The 24,278-nt window shown below is 40.3% G+C and overlaps 2 protein-coding genes across 2 annotated transcripts; one reads left to right on the forward strand and one right to left on the reverse strand.

Annotated features, from left to right (window-relative positions):
• The first annotated feature begins 290 nt into the window (after positions 1 to 290).
• Positions 291 to 2,116, forward strand: LOC103703142 (uncharacterized). The gene is made up of 4 exons (XM_008785885.6): positions 291 to 575; positions 659 to 823; positions 939 to 1,068; positions 1,614 to 2,116. Exons 1-4 carry the CDS (start codon positions 348 to 350, stop codon positions 1,736 to 1,738), a joined length of 648 nt encoding a protein of 215 aa, XP_008784107.4. The 5' UTR covers positions 291 to 347; the 3' UTR covers positions 1,739 to 2,116.
• Positions 2,117 to 11,561: 9,445 nt separating this feature from the next.
• LOC103703239 (two-component response regulator-like APRR9) lies at positions 11,562 to 18,533 on the reverse strand. The gene is made up of 8 exons (XM_039130727.3): positions 18,252 to 18,533; positions 17,994 to 18,155; positions 16,878 to 17,008; positions 16,627 to 16,740; positions 15,917 to 16,100; positions 15,396 to 15,831; positions 12,518 to 13,373; positions 11,562 to 11,889 (listed from the first exon to the last, which is right to left on the reverse strand). The coding sequence occupies exons 1-8, from the start codon at positions 18,478 to 18,480 to the stop codon at positions 11,779 to 11,781; spliced, it is 2,223 nt and encodes a 740-aa protein (XP_038986655.3). The 5' UTR covers positions 18,481 to 18,533; the 3' UTR covers positions 11,562 to 11,778.
• Positions 18,534 to 24,278: the final 5,745 nt, after the last annotated feature.

Consider the following 24,278-nt stretch of genomic DNA (forward strand, 5'->3'; position numbering starts at 1 on the left):
CCTCACCTCGCTTCCTGACTCCTGAGCGTCGAAAAGGGCAAACGTTTTGGGGCACCGGCGATTTCACACCAAAAGTTTCCTGGGCGCAGAAATGCTGGCCTTAAGTTCGACGAGAGAGGAAAGTTGTCGTGCCACACGGGCGCTCCGCAGCATTACAAGTCTGAAGAGGGGCCGAAAAGTTCGCCAATATCCCGCTCCTACCCTTACTAAATTACCAAATTACCCTCCTACTCCCCTCTTAAACTCCCCCCACTCCGCCGCTATATTTACCTCCCCCTCCTCACCTCTTTCGCCCCCGCCCCCATTTCCCTGCTTTTCTGCCTCCCCGCTTTTCCTTCGTGGTTTCCATGGCAGAGTTTCCCCCGAATCTTGACGACGGCGAGCTCTGGCTTCCGTCGGAGATCTTCCCGGACGTCGGTGTCTGCCACCACCGCCATCGCCAGCCCGTCGCCGCCGGGCTTCACTCCGACGTTTCCTACGTGGATGAGCTTGCCGAGAAGCTCGCTGCCTTCGGCCTCCTCGACAGCAGCAACCTCCTCTTCCCCGCTATCCGACGCAACCCTCATCTTTCCGACGTCCGTTTCCGCTCCCCATCTCCACGTCTTCATCGGCTAATCCTTCCTCTCTTTCATTCTTGTTTTCTATTTTTGGGTTGCAGCGGTTTCGGTTTGCGAGCGGACCCGTTACCCGGTTCGGACCGGTGGCGGACAGGGAGGCAGGAGCGGGAATGGTGTACGACGGGTTCCGGTCACGTGCGGCGGCGCGGCGAGTGGTCGCTGGCTGGCGGCCGGTGTTTCCGTTTTCCCCGGCGAAGCCGGCTCAGGTAGACCGGCGATAACCTGGGTCTTGTTTGCACTTGGGCTCTTTTTTTTTTTGCTATTTTTGGGTTTTTTATTCCCTTCTATTTTTAGTGATAGTCTCTTATTTTTAAGGTGTAGTTTTTTGGGCCGGAGAGAACTGTGGTTCCGGTCCGGACCGGCGGTTCGGGGAGAGAGTGCGGAGGGACGGGCGTCTTTCTACCTCGGGTGATCAATAACGAAGTCACCGCTCCAATGAAGAAGAAATCTTGTAGGTTTAAGTCCTCTAGCCTCTCCCTCTTCGGGTACTTGTTTTCTTAAGTTGCCTTCCAGTATATGTAAATATTTGTTGAGAAAAATAGTTCCTTTACGTGCTGTTTTATTTTTTCCCCGCAAAATTTCCGGTTTCTTTTAATTTTTTCGCCGAGTTATCTTGCTGTTTTATTTATTAGCTGAAGTTTTAATTTTCTCGGACTTCCTGTTGGTATTTTTTCCTCAACGTACTCTAGCAAGGTGCAGCTATTTATGGAACCTTTATACCGTTTCCTCCTTGCTCTTTTTGGTGTTTCCAAAGTTTCTCCTTGATGCCGAACTATGACATGATTCTATTATATTTACATCCTACTCTTAAGGCTCAAGTGGTCTTCTAATCCATTCGTCTTTACTGCCTTTTCTCCAAATTTTTGATTTGTTTTGTATGTTTTTTAAGCGTGTCTCCTTCTCGTAATCCCGTAAAAATGGAATTTTTAAGTGGTTCAGTCGTGGTGCATGGTATATGTTTTGGCTGCCTGCTCGCTGATTTGATTTGGTGTGCAGGCATCAAAGATGGAGGAGAGCAACGGAAGCAGCTCACAGGGGTTGCTGCAATGGGGATGCAAGGAATGCCGTTTCATCAAGCCCCTCCTCCTGAGATGGGTCTGCCTCAGGACTGGACCTACTGAGGGCTGGAGACCCGTCCCCTCTGTCAGCCACTGTATAAAGGAAAAGACCCCTTGCTTTGTTGTTTTGTTGTCTTTTTGAGGAATAAGTACAAGGAAAACAGAGGAGGTGGGTGAGAGGGGGAAGCAAAACAATGGAGGACAAAACGAGCTGGAAATAACTAGCTGGCTCTGCAGCAACGGAAGCATGTAATCAGAACCAACAAAGCTGCAAGTGAAGAAGGGAACCCATAGGGTTGATTTTTTTTTTTTTTTTTTTTTTTAAAGCTCTTCTTTCACTTTCTCTTTTGTATCTTTTTATTTCTTTCTCCTGCTTTGCGTGCCTTATCACTGTATACATATATATATATATATCAATAATAAGTTTGGATGTTTTAATGTTGAGAATAGACTAATTTTTGTAGAGTTAAATGTAGCAGGCTTTTCTCGTCTCCATTCTGTACTCGGTATTCGATGCACGCATTGTGGTGGCAGTCTGGCCCTCCAACCCAGGGAGTAGCTTTTTTCTCCTTTTTGGGGGCGTGGTATTAATGGTGACATGGAGATAGAAATGGCAGGCATTGAATGGCTCCCTCTTTGTGCACAGGGAAAGCGGCCAGTGCGCCTCGATATCCTCCCAAACCTGGTCAAGGGCGTCTCTTAAGTTTTTTTAGACTGCTGTGTTTTTAGTTTAATCTAGTCTCTGGGACTGGATAATACATGGGGTACTGTGGATACTTGGATACTGAAGTAGTTCTAATGCTTTGTCTTCTTTTCGTTTGTATTAAAATAATCAAGATCAAAACTAAGAGCTGCTCATTAGGTGGGAAATGAAACAAAATCTTTCCGGCCCATTCGGTTGGGAGATCAGATAAATTATATTCAGTACGAAAAAGAATAAGGAAGATGGTAAGATAAATAATAGATTTTATTTTTTTAACAGAAAAGATAAAATAAATATTATTAAAATATGGTATTTATTTTTTTATGCTGGATTATTGAATGGACAAAAATGTTCTTATTTATATTTTATTAATTATTTATAATTAATAATAATTATATTAATATATACCAATATGATTATTGATAAATATTCATTATTAATAAATAATTAACAAATATTTATTAATTCTCAACAAATCTAATATAAGATTTATTAATAATTAACATAATTATTTATATACTAAAATTTATTTATTATAAGAAATATATTTTCTAATATATTCATAATTAACTTAGAAATATTTGTTAACGTATATTTTCATATTTAATATAGCAAATATTAACGTAATTTATGCAAGTGGACTGAAAAGAATTATTTTTTAAACTATTATTAAAATTTTGTTAATATTTTTATATAATATTATTTCTAACCAAACATAATATTTTATATATTATTTTTTAGAGTAATTTTTTATTGACCAAATATGATAATAGAAAATTTATAATTATTTTTTTTAGAAATCATTAGCTTATTCTGTAATTTGATATATCCCAACCATAAGGATCCTCACGGAGAAGATAGTTTTATTATCCTATTTAATATTTCGGAGTCACGAATTTGCTTTGGCCTATTGGCATGAACCTCGTTAAATCAGTGGCATTCGTCTCTCAGGGAACGATCTTTGTCTTTGTATCTGAAAGATCTCCAATGGTGGGTCTTCATGGATGGGAAGTCACATCAGTTGACAAATATTTTTTGGTTATTGACGCTGGAAGGCTGCAAAGGATGTGTGCTGCATTGGTCATACCTTTCTGTTTTGCAATTACTTTTCTAGTCAAAAGTTATGCATGAACAGGATTAGCTGATATCACACAAACAAATTGGGGTCATCACTTTCAGTAACCTTTTAGATCCACTTAAATCAAAACTTGTGCATTAAGGAGTGGTTTCAGGTTACAATTTAAATGGAAGGATCCATCCAATTTAATTCCATATTGTCAATGCATGGATAGGTTTTAGGTATATGTATAGAGCTAAACGGATGCAAATAACACTTGCCTAGTTTTTTTGGATAAAGTTCTAAGTTATAAAATAGTATTAGAGTGGATCCAGCCTAAGATCCATATGAACTAGAAAACACTACAATAGAAATTTATTTATATAAACCATAGACTGATTATGATGTCTGTAATTGAATTTGATTGGTTTCGGACTCTTAGCTTGGTGAGAATGCCAAAGCTTAAATTGAGAGTGTGTGAAAATCTACACATATATTTTTAGTTCCATATCGATTATATACTAGATAAATCTTGAATACTTATGCAAGACTAAAAAACTAAATACAAAATAAAAACATCTGGTTATGACTACCGGTTAATCCTATATATATTTTTAGAAACATTATACAAAATTAAAAAAAAAACAACTCTATCTAATATGGTCAACGGAAAAGTAATAAGATGCCTCTTGTTTGGTTGGAGTTTTCAAAAGAGAGAGATGGAAAAGTTGTATTTCCATGGAAATATGATTCCACGGAACGTCTTTCCCATGAGAAACATGGGAAAGTTACTTTCCCATGAGACAGGAATCACTCAATTTTTACTTTTTTTCAAAAAGGCCCTTCAGCATTAAAGAAGCATTAAAGAGGTATTAAAGACCTAATTTTTATTAAGAGCATAATAGGAATTATACATAACTTTCCAAAGAAAGTGGATGGCCAACCAAACATAAGCACTTTGGAAATTTGTCACTTTCTCATGGTCAGCCAAACATGCCAAAAGTACTTTTCTAGGCATTTTTTTTCTAGAAATTTATTTTTCAGAAATTATATCCTTAGAAGAAAAAATGCTTTCCGCGAACCAAACGAGCCCTACACGGTGGAATTAACTTCTTCTGCGGAGTATCAGACATATAACGCACGACCGTTATCTAAAAGCACATCGAATTCTGCAGTGCCTTTAAAATAGTGCCATGGCTCAACTTTTTAGTGTAATAGAGCTGACGCTCGTGTACATAAGATGGTAGTTAAATATAGTCCGGCATTTTGAACAAGTTTGCTTAGAAAACATGTCTCCCGGTGAGTTTCTCCCCGCAATGAGTTCTTTGCCCATGGCTGGGTTTTGGAACTTGAAATTGTACCTTGTACATGGAGCTCCTGTGTTCGATCTTATGCCATCTTGACTGGGGTGCAAGTCATGCACTTCTTTTACTTGTGCTTGTGCTCCGAGAGTTTTAATTACTTGGGCACTACCTCGCTCCTTCTTCGGCCCATTGGAAATAGTACGTGTTCATCGTATGGCATGAACTCCGGTTGCACCTCTCATTCATTTTGATATATAAAAATGAACAAATGGAAGAAATGCAAAGAAAGATATATATCTTAATAAGCTAGCGGACACCGAGGTGTGCGTTTGATAGGAGGTTACTTAATTCAGACAGGATATACCTCGAGAGGTACTCCACCACTGTTATGGATTAGATTTGGGGAATGGATCAATATGGGGACGGCCACTCACTGTTCGAGGCACGCATAAATTGGTCAGGAATGAGTTCCTTATAGACAGTATATGAGTATCGGAAGATGAACAGAGCTGCAGATTGGGTTACCTCCTATATTGCTCAGCACCCCGGTAAGGTCATTTGGACTGGTGTCACTGAGATTCCATTTTCTTTGTATCATTTTATCTCTTCTAACTTGGTAGGCTATACCCACATAAGAGCTATATGAATGCCGTTTTCACCAACCAAAAAAAAAAAAAGAAAAAAAGAAGAAGGAGTCGTCTTCGATATGGATTATAAGGGCTTACATATATGTAAAAGTTGGTGAACTCCTAAGTAGGATTTTATTTATCCATACCATTAAATTGGACATGATTTACTTGGCATTTAATCTGATCCAAGGACCCACCAAAAAAAAAAGGAAAAGCGTGTCCTTTTATATTACTGCTGTAAAAAGATTCCAACCAGCATAAAATTAAATGAGAACAAGGGTACTACCAATTGGTTAAGTTGGTCAAGTCGCTAGATATTGGATTTTAGATTTCAAACATGGTTCCTTCCATCTTGAGTTTTTGCACACATACAAATAAGAAAAAGGAAATTTTGAGCCATCATACTATAATGTTTCATGTAGTTTAAAATCAAAACATCAATAGCTTTGTTTTCTTCTGAATGAGTCTAGTAACTGCACAACTCTTTTTGGTTCATAATCTTTCTTTGGTTTGTGTAGTATTCCAGTAAGTACACATTTTTCTCTTGAGGCTCTATTTTATTTTCCTGTGAATTTATTTTCTTAAAGATGAAAAAGAGTATGACAACATAGTGCTTGTGTTTGATTCGTTCTAAAAGCTATGGAAGTGTTGCTCCTGCTTTCTCCAACATATTAGATCATTAGAGTAGATCCACATAAAATCTCTCATCTATCAGATACTGTGCACTTATTAAATCGTTCAAAGTTTTGAAGGATGAGGATCCTTTGGCACAAAGCAATGGCCCAACCAGTGTCTTGGACCCATAAGAACATTCAGGATTGTGTCATGTCAGTTCTGTTACTATTTTTTAAAGTGAAGAACACAATATATAGTATACTCGGGGCGAATCTACTTTAAACTGCTGGTACTTGTTGGAGAAAAAAAAAAGCCATGAAGGCAGACAAACTATGGGAGGGAGAGAAAGCATCCAATCACTACAATGGCATCCAAGGTAACATTACATCAGAAGTAATTATATGGGATAATTGATCCATTACTTCAAATGGAACTTGCTTTGCTCTAACTTGGCTTGGGCCTGAACTTTTTGTTGTTATATTGTGGTTGATGTGTATGTTGCTGAAATTTATAGAACAAGAGGAAGGTGAGATGAAGCGATCAGCTCATTTCCAGAGTCCAGTCTTTCGATCAAGATCAGTCGTGATAGGTGCGACAATCATGATTAGATATGCCCCATGCTATATATACATTAGACAGCACGTCTCATGATATTGCATGGACTCCACCAAGTCATGGTTTTCTCATTGTGTGGCACAAACTTGAAGATGGGCTTCATCTTCTAGTGAAGATATGAAATAAGTCATTTGCCCACATATTTTAGCTTCTTATCAAACTTAATGGGATTAAAAATCAATATTGTTTTTCTTTTTTTCTTTTTTATGAAGATGCAGCACCGAGATTTTCTAGGGGTCATCCATCTTAGTATTATTCTCGCCTAAGAACACTTAACTAGAAGAAATCCCGCATGTCAATACTGGTATAATCGCACCCGGAGATTATCATTTTTGGACACGATAACCTTTAAGAATAAGAAATCCCCAAGAAACGAAGGAATCTTAATTAGGGATGCAACTGGCTGAACTAGATTTCCGTCGATCGGATTGGTGCCATCTCCGCCTTTCCCTTCCTAGCTCTCATTAGCCGACCACCTTACCTTACCTTCTCGCATACCAACGCAAAAGATCGAACATGAATCAGCTGTCTTCTTTGGCTAACTTTCTTTCAATCCATTAATTGGCGCCATAGTTCCATGAGACTTTTGCTCCTTTGTCTTTCAATAACTATCATGCTGCATCATGAGCCAAGACCATGCAACCATGCCAAACCCTGCATGAATGCTGCATGCATATTACATGAACAATAAATCATCATAATGTCTCGAACAAGTGAATATAAATCTAAAGAGAGTTGCATCAAAATAAGAAAGAAAGAAAGAAAGGTAAACCATTCATGAATGTGAGTGGGACCTATTCTAACTTTGAGATAGAAATTCGAGCATGATTCAAATCTCAGGACGAAAATGAGAAAAGTGTGACTGAGCTATTATGAAGCTTGGTTGAAACGAGGAGCAAAAAGGACAATGCCTGCACTCAAAGTAGGTCTTTGGTCCAAAGTCTTCATGGCCGGACTCTTTAGTCTTTTTGCACTAAAATTGGAGCAAACGTCCAAGGGTTATTCAATTAGCCATAGTACGAGCCAGAATGTTAAATATGTGGTGGTAGCAGCAGTTTCTCCGGTCAAAAAGTTTACGGACGTAACGATCCTGATGGTCATGTTTATTGTGGGGGTTTTTGTCCCATATTTTTACTCTGGTAAGATTCGCAAGTAATTTTTTCGTGCCAATCGCCTATGGCAAGTGGCAGATATTAAAGTGCACGATTTAAAATTACACCTATATTTGCATGTAGCTGTACTTGCTTTTTACGCGATGTAACTCTCCAATTCTTTTGCTTTTCACAAAAAAAAAAAAAAAAAAAAAAAAACTATGTTTGAATGGACCTACCCCATCGGAACCATCGAATCAGATCCATCACTAAGTTGGTCAACCAGTTCAACCACAAAATAACACGCAAGAATGCATATATATCGCACGCCTTTTCTTGGTTTTATACATGTTGCTTCATAATTGGACTAGTCCATCGGCTCAGTGGTAGATCTGGTCCAATCAATAAATTTTTGTTATGTTGGTAGTCATTACCTCTGTTTTGATGATTGAAAATTCTATTAACTCTGTTTTGTGACGGTATTGTGGCATAGCAGAAAATAACGAGTGAAATAAAAGGATAATGGTACCATTACTCTAAATTCCTAATCGCTGCTCGGTTGATATTTTTTTTTTTCAGGTAGCATAAATCTTTTGCTGATATACTAGTGGAAATTTGAATTTTGAAAAAAATAATATGTTACTGAAGAAAATAGTATCGTATTTGCAAATATTAATCATTGTTTTGTTATTAATAACCTTTATAATGGGATAACAATGACAAAGCGGTTGTTATTTGGATACCTGTTGCTGATATGTAGAATGCAATGAACGGTGCCGGTCTGTTGAGTTGGTAAAATCACCTAAGTTTAATTCCAGTGACTCAGTTTTAATATTCCCTTGATCACAATTTCAACTAGGTTTCCTTCTTTTGCCTTGTATTTAGTAGATATATTGCTAAAAAGCCTCTCTGCCCAGTCTTACCCGAGGGATCGAGGCCCTGACCATACCAGCACAAAATCTAAAACAAACACCAAACAAAAAACAAAAAAAAAAGATGCCTAAATTAGAAAAAAAATACTTTATTAAAAATAATAAGCCAAAAAAAAAAAAAAAAGATTCTCTCTCATGGAGACATCAATGGTCCTTTTACATAGAGCATCATTGGATGGGATGTTTGATTCTTACTCAAATTCAAAAACTGATAACTATTAAAATAAAATTTGAACATAACTAAAAAATAAAAATAACTATTTTAGAAGAAATAACTAAGTAGAATAAACTAAGAATAGAATGCTAAAGTTATTAAAACTAATGGCTAATTAAATAAAAATCCTAATAGGGTTAGAATTTGGCAGTGAATCTCAACAAATTTTTCTTTCTTTCTTTTTTTTTTATCCTCTTCCACCCTAAGTGTGCTTTTTGAACGTAGGCGTGGAACGAACCAAGTAGACCCTTGTCTCTTTATGTATTTTCTGATTGATTTTCTAACCCTCGATGAAAGATAGAATGAATTAACTTATTGAAATCATATAGCATTGGTCCTATATCAAATCAAAATCCAAGAAGTTTTATTAGCGCCCCTCGCGTCAACTCAGATTCTATACAGGGTCACAAATCCATGCAATGCACCTATGTGTTGCCAGTTAGAAGGAAGCTGCATGGAGTTACAAACCACACATACTCAAATCTAGCTAAATAACATAAGAGCCCTGCCATAAGTTTGTTTGTGCATTTCAGTAGCAGCATCTGAGAGGGGGTAGATATAATATCCTTGATCGGCCAGCACAAATTTAACCCTAAGATGTAAAATAGTCGAACCGACCCGGTCAATGTGCACACCATGAACATCATTTATGGCCAAGGCTACATTAGACCACCGAAAGGTATAACGCATGATTACTCCAATATAATGGCTGATAAAATACATCCAAAATGCATGCGATCATTAAGGGCATTATATAAGCTATAGTGTTAATAACCATATAATCATATAAAGAATTAAGTAAAGTTTTTATATTAATATTTATAAAGCACTTTTCTTTGATACAAAACCATATTATTTAGGAGTAGCATATGTATATTATGTTGAACTCCTGTCATGACAAGCCACTTCATAACATCACATGAATCTGTTAAACACAATAGATGCAGACATTGATAGTTTAAAGCTAAATATTGTCCGTTACTATAATTCTCTAGCCAATCACTGATTCAACCTATGGTTCTGGCTACATAAGTGTTATGAAATCTAAGGTATGACTTCTGAGCCTCCATCGAGTGGGTCGCCTTGCATTGAAGCAAGAAAAATGACATTTTTCTAGGTTTTGAGTTCGCGAAAAAAAAAAATTTCTTACTAAAATATTTTTTTCAAAAAGCTGATATACCTGAGTATATAATGCTTGAAAAAAATACTTTTTACATATTAGATAAAATAGCTTATATGTGATTGAGTATCTACTTTTCTGAAAAATTGTGTAAAATACTTATTATGCCCTTAATAAAAAAAATAATCTTACCTTATTCTATTTAAAAACTTAAAGATATTTTTTTTGAAAAAATATCCAATTACCAAATGGTGAAAATTAGACTTTCTTATGATTCACATAGATTTTTCTTTCCTATAAAATATAAAAATTATATTTTCATTAGAAAGCTATTTTCTCATTCTCTTTGAAAACTGTAAAAAAAAAAAATAAAGCATCTCTCTATTTTTCTGCTGATTCTACTTTCTCCCCTCCCTTCTCTACCAACTAAATGAGCCTTGGCCTTTGAACTCAAGTACGACGCACCAGCCACCATATCCAGAACCCAGAAACGTGTACTCCTTGCACAGGAGAATCCAACCAGTGGTACTGAAGAAATCTTACACGTCAGAGCGAGATTTCTTGGATTTGGCTACGTTTTATCAACCAGAATAGAAAGAAACACCATACTTCGCGAGTTGATTTATAATATGGAATCTATCCAGTGTTGAAAACTGGAAGCAAACATCCTGAAGCCATTGGCGACTGGTCATATGAACAAATCAATATGACCATGAGCTCGTAGAATGTCGAAACCCACCGAGGGCGCCAGGTTCGTGAGCAGATTTGATTGATACCCTATTTCAGATGCTGAACTACATTAGTAGGTTTAATGCACAAATATAATACAAGTACATCAAACTGAGTTTAAAGGGTGTGCTCAGGCGAGAGGTGACAAGCCAAACAAGCAGCTAGCCAATGACATCCTGCAAACAGTTCACTGATGAAGAGTTTGGGGTGCACAAGATTCAGTTCAGCATGCATACAGCGAATAAGAGCAGCAGTTTATGTCGGAGAATCTTTACAACTCCTGCTCTTTAGGTTCAAGGAATCCAGAGGCACATAAGGCATTGTTCAAACAGACTGTCCATCAGGAAGATAAATATCTAACAAAAGAAAACTAAAATTGTTTCTAATCGATGGATTCTGAAGACAACCCGAAAAAATATAGAATACACGGTTGCTTACACATTACACAATGTTACAAGCATGTCAATTTCGTGCACAGCACCAGTGATCATGACGGCTCTGCCGGACAAGGTGACGATTTTCGACTTGCATTATAAACTAACATATACCCTAAAAGGAGCACTCACATCTCCTGCTGATCAATTTGATGGTCGGTTTATTAGGATTATTAGGATGAAGAAGAATGTACATTGTTTGAGGAAGAAAAGCACATCAGAAATCTTCAAAAAGTTCACCAAATGTAAACACATAAAACACCATACATTCTTTGCCTGATAGATCTGAATGATATTCTTTGTAGGGAAGGATACTGATGTGTGGACATGTTAAATTGAACCATAACGAGCATTTAGATTCTGAAGTGACTTTCAACTAATACCTGCACTTCCAGGGTCTCGAAACAAAGGAGCATGCATGTCGTAGAAGTGAAGCTTGACAATTAGCATTGGATCTTAAAATTTTTACTATAGTTCTCTTTGAATGCATGTTCACAAGAAGGCCCTTGTACATTACAAACTCAGAAAGTGAACTTGGTTTATGTCAGGCACGAAAGTGGCTACATGGACAACAGGAAAAAATGCCAGCAAAACTCTTACCTTCAATGTCCCTTGCCCAGGAGACCAAGCCTTAGAAATTTACAATTAAACCACTCGGTGTCAGTTTTCTGCTTCCGTTGTTGTCATGGAGTCAGGAACTTTTTGACGCACAAACTGCCCTCTTACTCTTGGCCGTTGCTCGGCAAGCATTTTCCTACTATGATATCTGACCTGTCAAACAGAACAATAAGGTTACATATCGAAATTCTAGTTCGCAAGGAAATAGTTCTTTGAACTACCGTGAAAGCATCATGGTCTAAAATATTCTCCAAAATGAAATATTTAAATTTGGGAGCATTCAAATCAAAATCAGTTGATGACACAGATGTTTACTGGTTTGGGTCTGGGTTTGTCCAGTTTCAGACGGATTTGTACTGTTTTCTATATCACTCTTTTGATTAACAGCACTTCATCACTTCACTACAATTTCTCATAGTTACAACATATGGAGATTATAACTTATATATGTAGTCGACTATCAAAAAAAACCCGACATATTGTACTGCATGTTTATGTATCCTATATGTGATTTATATTTGCATCTGAGCATAGCTTCATAACTAAATCACAAAATATTAATCTGCTACAGTCTTGCAGTTCAAGCTTCCTTAACAATAAATCCAGCAAAAACTTCAGAATCTCAGTTATTTTCATGAGTATAATGTTCATTATTTTTTTCTAGGCAAAAACCTTTCAGCTTCAGACCAATAGATATTCTAAACTGAAAGTCCAAGCTTGCATGGAAACTAGCCAAGAAACAAGCACTACCGCAGAGGTAGGGCTGTTATTTATCCATTACCTTCTTCTCGAAGCATCTGTCTTTCCGTTTCATGCGGAATTTGATCAAGGCAGCCTCACGGCGAGAACGGTCACTGTCCAACCCTTTCCAGCTGCAGTTCTGGACACCACTTTCATTCCCACTCTCCAGAGCAGTTCCAGTATTTGCAGCTGCATCTGTTGTTTCACCACAATTGCTTCCGCAGCCTATGAGAATGTCCTGGCTACAGATGGCACTTTGGTTGGCTAGTTCCACAGGAGTACATGACGAATCTCTTGAATCTCCTGGTTTCATATCGATATGTTGTCTCCAGTGCTGGGACTGATGATTTTCTTCATGGTGGTGAAATTCAATGCATTGGGGATGATTGATAAGATGCTTTTCATGATGACCAGACTGACCAGAAGTAATAATTTCAAATGTTGCCTTCTCTGCTGCTGCTGAACTATGAGGCTGTAAGGAAGTCTCAGGATACAACACTGGTTGCAAGATAGCACCATACCCTGCACATAAGCTCGGGTATGGTATTGCTCCAACAGGGATTGGCAGTGAAACAAACCCATACCGAGGATGTTGAAAAACCATATCCTCTCCTTTGGAGGAATGACCAGCATGGTCGTCCTCTCTTGATGGACAAGGCACAAAGCCAGCATCCTCTCTGTTGCTTTCAGAAGATACCTGAAAGTACATTGTAGCTTCACCTGCATTCCCTTGATGGGATACCATCCCTTTAGGAGAGAGGGCAGTGTTCTTGTCATTGTCAGAGCCATGACTACTGACATGCGATTGAGATTTATCAATACACTCTATGGTTCTGACACACACAGCTGAAGCGACAGGCTTTTCGCAGGAAGGAAGAGTCTTTTTATCACCATACCTGCAAAAAGAAAAAGAATAAGAAAAACAGAAGCTTGCCCTCATAAGGACTGGAGCTAAGCAAAAAGATACTGTTAAATGCAAACAAGAAGAATGTACAGCACTAAATTCTGCTAGATGACAATATTACTAGTGAAGGATAAACGAGTGCCAGACTTACAACCCCTTCAGACTACCAGCTATGGGATCAGTAGTTATGCTTACATGGACATTCAATCATCAAATTACATTCTGAGGTTTTGACACTATATGTAGCCACACATTTTTATGCTATTAACCAAGGTCCGCAATACCGGAACCAGCACCTATGCTGGTAGGCCAGTGATACAATACGATAGGCCGGTGCTGCGCAGTTCTAGCGTGAATCGATAGGGAAACTGACAAGGAAGGGGGAGGGGAAGAAGAGAAAGAGGAAGAGGAGGGAGGGGGAGGGAGGGGGAAAGGGAAAAAATGGTAAAGTTTGCATTGCTACTGCAATGGTGGATCTTAATGCAAATCTAAAAATGGCAATAAAGTTTGTCAGTTAATTATACAAAGAATATAAAGAAAAAAGGAATGAAACGGGGGTAGTTTATAAACAAATCCATAAAATTAATCTAGCTTTCTGGTTTTTGCAACCTTGGTTTTTAACCATAAAGCATATGAACAGATTTATGGAAACATAAAATTAATCTAGATTTTAGGGTTTTGCGTTCTTCGCATTTGACCGTAAGCATATGAATGCCACTAAACAAGTGGAGAGACAAAAGCAAGGTCAGATATGGATCATGAAGAAATTATGGATTAAAAAACGATGAAACCATTTTGATAATGTGCATAAGACCGTGCAAATTGTTTTAGTATACACATGATCATTTATAGATAATCAATACACACACACGTGCAGGAGTATGCATGGAGTGGTGAAGAGAGCGCACACCATGTAATGGGCCTAGCAAAGATAAGGATGCAGAGGAACATGTGAGGAAACTAGGATGAGCATAGCTGGTAGTGAGTCCATTGAAGAATCGTAAGAGGAAATCCAATAGATCACAAATTATAAACTACTCAAGTTACTTTGGACAAGTGCGACAAAAGCTAAGATGGCATAATTCTGGAATGGCTCTTATAATTAGGATGAAGTTTTTTTGATAAGAGATGTTGAGGGTGAGAACAATATACTTAGAGACAAGTAGTGTAACATAATTTAAGAACCCTTATTTTCAAAAAGCTTTAGCCCATATAACTTCAAGAGAAAAAATAATTCTTAAAGCCTACACCAAATAATTTAAGAAAAGACTTTTTAAAAAATTTGTCAATAGCTAACATCTCTCTTATAATTTCAAAATGAATTCTTAAATATTGCAATTTTTCCTTCTGCAACCTCATTTTGACTTATAAAATCTACCTTAGAGATAAACACATTTTTCCTAAACCTAATCTTGACCTTTTCCTAGAAAATTAACATAAAAATGGAGATAAACCTCTCTACTCACTAAATGGTCTTGAGGGTTTCGTGGTAAGCACCTCTTGTCAAAAGATGATTGAACCATAAGATTATTACAAATTCAAAGGGTGATGTCAGGTTGTGAACCAATCATATAACTTTCTCAAACATTGATGAATTATATTCATCCTAAAAGCCAACCTCAATAATAGACGGGGCAATTTTTTTTGGGCAATGGTCAAGGTTGAGCATATTTGTTTCAATAAAAGATGAAAAAGCTGATACATGATAATGAAAAAGCTGATACATGATACGCCTATTGGTACCGGAATAGCTAAAGTGAGGTGTGTACCGTATGTTATTGCGATACCATACCAAGAGGCATACTGCCACTGGCATGGTATGTTATAATTGCTACTTCAATCCTTAGTAATGTATGCAGTTGATATTTATTTCATGCATAGGACTGGATATCCAGATCATAAAATTTGGTGTCTGGCCGTTAAAGCATAAATATCTAACATCTTAAAACCAGCAAGCAGCTCTGCTAAGTTGCATAAGAGGGGAGTGCATATTAAAAAGGAAAAAAAAAGTTACCTTGAGAAGGCAGAGGCATTTGAATGATTTAATATATGCTTTTGTTTGAAATCCTGATTTACACAGCCATTGAGCTGTGTCCTTCTCAAAGAAAGTTCCAGATGTTGTGAGGAACCAAATTCAGACGTACTCTTTGCATAAGAAGATGTTGAAGCTTCACCTAATGCATCCTCCCTGAAAGCATACTTCTCCAGAACAGCAGAATTGCATTTGCTATTAGACACTGGCTCAATAAAATCTATCATATTGTTTGGAGCATTATTTTGACAATATGTATGTGGATCAACATGGTCACCCTCTTTAGATCCCACAAAACCCTTGTCTTCCTCCTTGTACCAGGATATATCATAAGAACAATTCTTCTTTTGTTTTTTTTTAACTAAAGAAGCCTCTTGAATCCATAGATTTACTTTATTTGCAGTCCCCACAGACTTATCTGCAACAATAAAATTTTACCAATATCAGAACCATAAGTAAATTTTGTAATAATGGGAAAGTGTCAAACATAGAATTCTGACAACCTCTGCCTTCCCCATCATCATCATCATCATCCAATTTCAATGCATTTGTCATTATTGGCGTGCCAATATCAGGTTGCTCTGGTTTTGCCTCCAACTCCCGGGAAGAACTCCCCCCTTCAGCTAGATGAGTCCCCTTGTGTTCCTTGTCACTCTCAATTTCCATCTCCAGCTTATTATCAGAGCTCTGCTCAAACATCACATGATCCAGTCAAATGTGTCATTAATTTAAGATGTACAAATACAGAAATACAAGCCAGACTTCAATATCCTTAAGGTCTATATGGATGTTCAGCTATTATTCATCTTATATCCTCCCACAGAAGTGGGAAATGGCTTAGGAGAACATGCAGAATTCTGCAATCCCAAGATTTTCAATATATAAAATTTAATATTTTAAATAGGCTCCAGAAAATATCTACAGACAGCAAAATAAATGGTCATTGCAGACCCTCTTAATTGTGCCATCCTCTGCCTCTTCCCACATGCCAAGTCCCATGAATGCTTGAGATGAACGTAACCATGCAACCAGATAGATCCTAGGAGCTTTTATATGACAATGGTTGTTATTACGATCAACAGCCTGAAACCTTTCCCCTTCTAAAACATAGTTGGTCAAGTTGTTGCAAAAAGAACAAGAATGCACTTTCCATGCCATACCATGCAGAGCAAAATTAATCCAAATGTAATAGTAGTGGGTCACTGATGCTCACCTGAGCATCGCTACCTTGGTTGCTGTTTTCCCCGGTCTTGGACCCATCTCCAACATTTGCACTTATGTGATTGCTTGCAGCATTATTTTCGGATGCATTTGCATAGCTACTTGACTGCAAGAATAGTGTAGTTAGCCAACACCCTCAGTGAAACTCCTGGCACTAAGCTAAACAAGGTTCAATTGAATACATTCATTGGAAAGTTAGATAAAAATAAAAAATTGCTGATTCAACAAATACCGATAACATACACAATGCCTCCTCCAGACATGCTGCCATAGGTTGCATAACTCGTTCTTCCTTACCGGTTTCACGAGAAAGTCTACAGCACCTTTTAGCATGCATTTAAGCACTACACCGATTGAATCGTGAGAAGACATCACTGTCACACAAGACACCATATAAGATGGAGCCAGAGTGAGAGAAATATCAAGGAGATTACGACAAGAATTTGATTATTTATAAGTTCTCTACTGTTCGACCATATCAAAAGACTGAGGTTCCAAGAAGTAAGAAGTGAAGTCCATAACGGGATGTGATGAGCCTTGATTATGGTGTTTATATCAGCAAGTAGCCAACTTTGCAGCCTAATCATAATAAGTAAATAAAATTGTAAAGTGGATGTTATTTTTTTGAACTGACTTCTACTTTCACAGGACATAGCTTTGGATGGAAACTGCTTAAGTTTGTGTTCTAGTTTGTTTGAAGAATATTTGGTGAATATCTTTGTGCTCCTTGGTACAATAAGAGATGGAGCCACAAAGATAAATTTATCAACAAAATTATCTAACACACATACATACATACATACATACATACCTATATATACGCATACATACATATATACCTATATATACTTTTATCCGGCTTTGTTATCTTTTATCCGGCTTTGTCAAAGAACTCTGCACCTCATTTATTTAAATATGAAGTAAAATTCATTAAACCCTCGAGAATAATTAGACGCTCGATTATACAATAAACTAGGTAATTACAAAACCATCTTAACACACATACATACATACATACCTATATATACGCATACATACATATATACCTATATATACTTATACATACATACATACATAGATATCCGTATATATACAGATATACTTATATACATACATCTGCACACACGTATATATAGAGATATATATAGACCTAGATATACATATATAGATAATCATATACGGACACACACACATACATACATATATACATAGATATACATATATATCATACACGTAACATTAGATTCTTCCAAATCACTTTCCCTTTCAGGCTTAGCTTCTAATAGGAGTCAATTGCAACGTGGATGGAATAAAGCTTGTTCTTTTCAGGTTCAAAATTTAATCAGTTCGACAACTTACTGATGACTGGAATGTTCTTGCACTCCTCCGAGCCCATAATCTTGGAGAGAAGCCCGATTCCCGAAAGCGAAGGCATCGCAACTTCGGTCAGCACAAGATCGAAGTTGCAGTGCTTCTCCTTCAAAACATCCCATGCCTTGATCCCATCTGCCACTGCCGCCACTGCCGCCCAACCCAAGAATAAAAACGACCTCAAATTTCTTCTCTATCGAACCAAATAAGAAGAGGGGAAGAACGGGAGAAGAAGTGGAGAGTCACCGTGGTAGCTGCATTTCCGGAGGAGCACGGCGACGATGTGGCGAGTGGAGTCGTCGTGCTCGACGAGCAGGACCCGGATGGATCTCCTCGGAAGGAAGCTCTCCCACCGGATCACCTGCCGCTCGGAGCTCTGATTCGCCGGCCGCAGTCCCCTGCCGGCGCCCGATCCCGCCCCGCCCTGGCCGTCCGGCGCGACGCCCTCCACCCCATCCGTCGCCCCGGTCTCCATCGAAGAAGAAGAAGAAGAAGAAGAAGAGAGAAAGGGATTCGTTGGGGGCTGATGGTGGAAGACTTAAAAGGGAAGGGAAGGGAAGGAAGAAGGGGAGGGGGGCTTGGAAATATCTTGGAAAGGTGCCACGTCAGCGAGGTGAAATCAAATCAAAAGCCTCGGAGCGCGGGGTGGGAGATTGGCAAACTTGGCCGCCCCGGAAGTCACTACTTGCTGCCTCGCTAGATATTTTGCTTCCGGGATTTTTTTAACCTTCTTCCTTCTCGACTCAGCCGCTCTTCTAATCCTTTTCTTTTTCTATTTATTATTTTATTTATTGTTTTATTTTCTAGGGAGGAGCAACGGCTTTGGACCGACACGGGTGGCCCAAGCGCGGGCCACTCACTGCCGGGCGACCGCTAATCTTGATCTTTTTGCACGTGAGATGCACGTGCTAGCTATTTCTTGGCTTTCTTTATGCGTCCTTCTCTATAGCCGTTGGATATCACACGGGCGACCAATTAAGTTGAGGCTTAGGGATGGCAAGTTGGCAACAGCTCGGATTAGATCAGATAAAAATTCGTCAATGTAAATTCAACTTATTTATTAAATAGATAATCCGATTCAACCATTTATTAAATAGGTCAAGTTATGTTAAACGAGTTAAGCGGATTTTTAAGAGATTAAATAGATTTAAATAGAATAAATAGTTTAAGCAGCTGAGTTATATAAATTAAAAATTGATTATACAAGTATCAAACGAGTTAAACAGATTTTAAACAAGTTAAGTGAATCGAGTAACGATCCAACCTAATTATTAAATGAGTTAAAATGGATTAAATAGATCAAAGGTTAAAATCTGGATCTAACCTATTTAATAAATAGGTCTAGATGAGTTGACCATTTATAACCTAAATCTGTTTATATGTAAAACTTAAATCTGCTTATGCGGCTCGTTCTCCAAAAGCGAGAGTTGCATACAAGAAGCCATGCTTCCAAAAATTTGCCAGACATTGTCATATAATTTTTTTTCTTAATTTAGCCTCTCTCTTTTTTCTCGATGATTGCACACAGTCATTAACAAAATATGCCAAGGAGAAATTCACTTTTTTGGGTGCTTCACTAGCGTTGACTTTGCTGAATTCTTAGTTGAAAACTCGGATGTAGTGGGCACTTCATAAAATTATGCTCATGATATCTCAAAGTTGTGGGCCACTAGGTTGAAAAACGCAAGGTCTTGTGCCTCCATGGAAGCACAAACCTTTGTCTCCCATTGCCTCTCCACGTCATTAGGTGGGCATCATGACATTCAGGGAAAGCATAGAATCTCATCTTGAGTGCGTGTAAGAATACTCACTCATGTGAGCTAATTTGACAGGGATGTTTTCTCAAAATGCCATGCACTTATGTCTGTTATTCTGATGGATACTTGATTTATGCTACAAAATGGATGTATTTATCTTCTCATTAAGAGAACTTATGTTATATCTGAAAGTAGACTCAGAGTTCAACCATTTTAGTCCAAGCCAAATTCAAAATAGATTTAGATTAATTGGAGCAGTTAATTAACATGTGTCCATAAGATGTGGCGCCTCGACCATCCCATGACATATTTTTCAATTGGATGGAATTTTTTCTACATGTTATTGAAATTTTTTCGTTGCAGAATTGAAATATCCAGCCATCTTTCCACCTGAAAATATCGAAGTCACTTGGATAAAAATATATCATGCCCAAGTGCCAAGCTTATGCTTAGTTGATATGCTAAACGAGCGGATATAATAGTTTTATAGAATATTAGTTTCGCCACTCTTCATAGACGTTCTTTGCATCTAAAAGATAGTACTTTTCAAAATCATATGTAAACTTTTTGATACTGACTGCTTGATAAATTTTACAAAAACAAGTTTATAAAATTTAACTAAATGGGTTTTATAAAAATAATAGTCTTGTTATTTTTGTAAATCCATTTTGTCAAAATTGATAATTAAAAAATTTGAAAGCAAGGTTTATGAAAACCAAGTCCCCCTCATAAAATATGTTTTGCAGAAATCATGTTTTAAAATTATCTATTTTAGTAAAACTCACAGGTAACCAAACTGTTCCTTTAAATTCAATTAAATATATTCTACTACAGAAAATGGTTCAATGAAACTTCACTTGCTAGCGAGATTAGTGTGAGCGGCCGGTATACCAAAAGACAAAAAAAAGCTTCACTTGCTCTTGGATTTGCACATAACTCCGAGGCATGGAGACTTAATTGCAATACCCATGTATCTTATAAGGGTTTATGTGTAAATGGTTGTGTATAATAGGAAGCAATGTTGGCAATAGCATATGGACATTAGATCAAATTCGACACAAGGATTATTACATATAACTCCTAAAATTTCAAGAAATAGAAATTTATTTGCAATATTTACCATAATGGGTTATGAGTAAATCTCCTAGGTTAATTAATGAGGAATCAGAAAAAAAACGATTGCCAATTTCAGTTCGCATTTACCATAAACATTATCATGTATAACTCCCTACGGAGTATTAATATATCACCACATTATCACAAATCTAACATACATGCATATGCTATATAAATTTTAGAACAGGCCAAGTTGAGCTATTGGGCTCGTAAATCATTGCCCAGTCATTGGAGTGGCAACTTTCCAATTACCCAGGTGGATTGCAAAATAGCTATGCCGGTTCATGCCAAACATCGTACGTCGTTTGTTTGAGGATACTATGGTACATGCTAGGACTAGAACTTATCTTAAACATTTTGGATAGGCCTTGTTGCTGGAAATTGGACCCGGGGGCAATCTTCGGTCGAGTGAGAGGGAGCAGCGGGTCACCACGGCGGGGCGGCGACCAGTCGGCGGGCGGCGTCCTCCGCTTGGGGCGGCCGGAGAGAGGGAGCTGGGGGTCCTCACAGCGGGGCAGCGATCCGTCAGCGGGCGGCGTCCTCCGTCTGGGTGCCTGCAGACAAACCGGTGGCCGGGTTTTCCGGCGCCGGCCCTCCGACGCTCAAGTCAGGGAGGGGGCAAATAGTGTTGAAGAGGAGATAAAGTGTTTGTAGAGCGTGTAATTTTCCCAACCCCCTCCTGAGAAGCCAAGGCTCCCTTTTATAGGTGGGGGTCGGTTTACCTGTGATGTAACAGGGCGAGGCCATAGTACGGCTCGGCATGTGGCTCAGGTCGGCGCACGGTCAGGCGAATCATTGTGCTGATGTCGGCGGTGAGGGCGTCGTACGACCCGAACCAGTACGCTACCAGGCGAATCATTGCATTGGTGTCGGAGGTATAGCCGAGATCGGGGACTTATCATGGTTGACTAGACTCTGCTGGGCTAACTTGCCGTGGAGAGCCGAGGATCCGTAGATGTCAGGAGCCATGCGCATTAATTGTGGAGTAAGCCGGAGATCCGCATTAATTGTCGAGTAAGCCGGAGATCCGCATTAATGGTGGAGTAAGCCGGAGATCCGCATTAATGGTGGAGTAAGCCGGAGATCCACATTAATTGTAGAGTGAACCGGAGGGTTACAGCGGCCATGCGCAATAAATGCTGAAGCAGTGGCAGGGTATGGTCCTCAGTTGGACCTCGGAGGAGTACGACCGTAGTAGGTGGCTGACAAGGGTAGACCTTGAGCATCAAGATTTTCCTAGGTCGGATGTCTTGAGGTCGGACGTTCCGAGGTCGGACGCCGACTTCGGCTGTTCAGGGTCGGCGATTGTGCGGCTTCTTGGGGGCATTTGTGTCACTTGGGGGGAAAAATCTTATTCCCCCAACACTTCCCCCCGACTTCCGAGTTCGAGCGGCTTGCGGGCTCGGACGTGGGAAGTAAAGTCTATCATTAAAGTTGGGGGGCGAATCTCGCCCGCGCCCTCGTGTTTCTCGGAGTGTTTATGGCGAGACCCGCGCCCTTGGGCGTTTCGAGGTTGCTTTATTCAACGAACTTATGGTGGAGCTCGTGTCTTTACGTTTCTCGGAGCGGGTGTAACGGGGGTGGCGTCTCTTGGATAGCCAAGATCGCTTCGTGCGGCGGACTCATGATGAGGGTCCTTGGGCTCGACGAGGCGACGCCTCGATCCCGTAATCGGAATTCCCCGCTCATCAATGAGCGTGCCGTTACGGGGTTCAAAACGGACACACGGCATGACCTAGGATCGGACGCTTCCGATCTCGTATTACTGGATCATGGATCCGGCGAGGTGAAGGCTACGACGGGGCTCCACGTGCCCCAGGGCCTTATTAAATGAGGGGAGCGGAGGTGCCGTCCGTTCGTTCTTCAAAGCGATTCGATTCTGCGGACCTATAATGAGGCCCCGAGATCCGATGGGACAGGGCTTCGATTTCGTACCCGATTTATTGATCCGGAGTGAATACGGTGCCTCGGTCTCCGAGGTCAACACGTGGCGCAATCCGATCGGGGGATGGGAACCGACCCTGCCGATCTGGACCGCCGAGGGGGTCTATATAAACCCCTCGAGTTTGCCCTAAGGGTTTTACTTGGCTGCTTCTTATTTTTGTTGTCTTCCTCCCTTGCTTCCTTCCTCCACCGAACCTCGCCGTCGGTGCCCGGAGCGATTTCCGGCGATGTCCAGTAGGTCCCTACCCTGTGATTGCTAGGGTTCCTCTTCTCTTTTCCTCCCAGTTTTCATCCTCTGCTTTTAATTTTATTTCGCTCTCCTGTGAAATGGGTCTTGGTCCGGAGGAGGTAGGGTCAAGTCTGCGGGGCCGGAAGACAGGGTGATGCGGCCGCCCCCAGGTCGGATCGCGATTCACCGCGAGACCCTCTGGGCCGGCCTGCGGTTCCCTGTCCACAGGTTTGTGAACGACTTGCTGGTCGAGTACCAACTTGTCCCAGCACAGCTCGCTCCAAACTCGTGGAGAACCATCATCGGGTTCCTGTCTCTGTGCCTTGGGCATGGGGTCCCGATTTCAGTGAGTATTTTCCGCCGGTATTTTCTGTTGAAGAAGAACCCGGCGGACGCGGAGTGGCTATACTTTGCCTTCCGAGGCGGTATGTCGCTCTTCCGCGGGGCCCCTTCCTCTATACACGAGTGGAAGGGGAAATTTTTCTTTCTGGCGTCTGAGGCGCCGTGGGGGTTTAATCCGAGGTGGGGACACCCTCGGTTGAAGGCCCTTAACAAGCTCTCCGAGCCCTCGGGGAGGGAGCAGAGGACCCTGGATTCTCTCCGAGCCCTCGGGAAGGGCTACGACCTGACCGAGCTCCTACGGGAGGACGCCCTGGCGAGCATGGGTCTGAGCTCGGCGCGCCCCGAGGGTAAGGGTAGTTACATTACTTTTTTTTTTCTTGTCCTTTGTTTTTACTGCTAATGGTCTAACACTTGATGATATTTTTGATTTCAGATATTTCCCTTATGCCGACCAGCAACACGTCGCTTTTTTCTCGCCTGAGGAGGCGGGAGGCCGAGGCCGGGGGAGCTATGCCCCAGCCTCGGAAGAAGGCGAGGCTGGCCGGCGCTTCTACGTCGGCCGAGACGAGCGGCCCCGAGGCGGGGGCCTCCTCAGCCGACCCGAGGCGGGCGCGGGTCGTCGACGACGCGGGCCCGTCGGCCCCTCCTTGCCCTGCCCCCGTTTCCCAGCAGGAGGGCCCGGCTTCGGGTTCCTCACAGTGCCCGGGGCCCGAGCCGACCAGGGGCCCTGAGGCAAGCGGCCCCAGGGTCCCGAGGCCGGACGCGCCGAGCTCCTCAAGGTACTTCGAAGAGGAGTCGGATGAGCCGGATTCCCCTATCCCTGTGGGGAGTTCAGCTATTCATGATGCTGAGGTCGCACGCGTCGTGTTTCGGCGTGCGATGCTT

This window comes from Phoenix dactylifera, chromosome 13 (assembly GCF_051530095.1).
Source record: "Phoenix dactylifera cultivar Ajwa chromosome 13, Ajwa_hap1_PhDact_Kaust_v1.1, whole genome shotgun sequence".
Classification (NCBI taxonomy): Eukaryota; Viridiplantae; Streptophyta; class Magnoliopsida; order Arecales; family Arecaceae; genus Phoenix; species Phoenix dactylifera.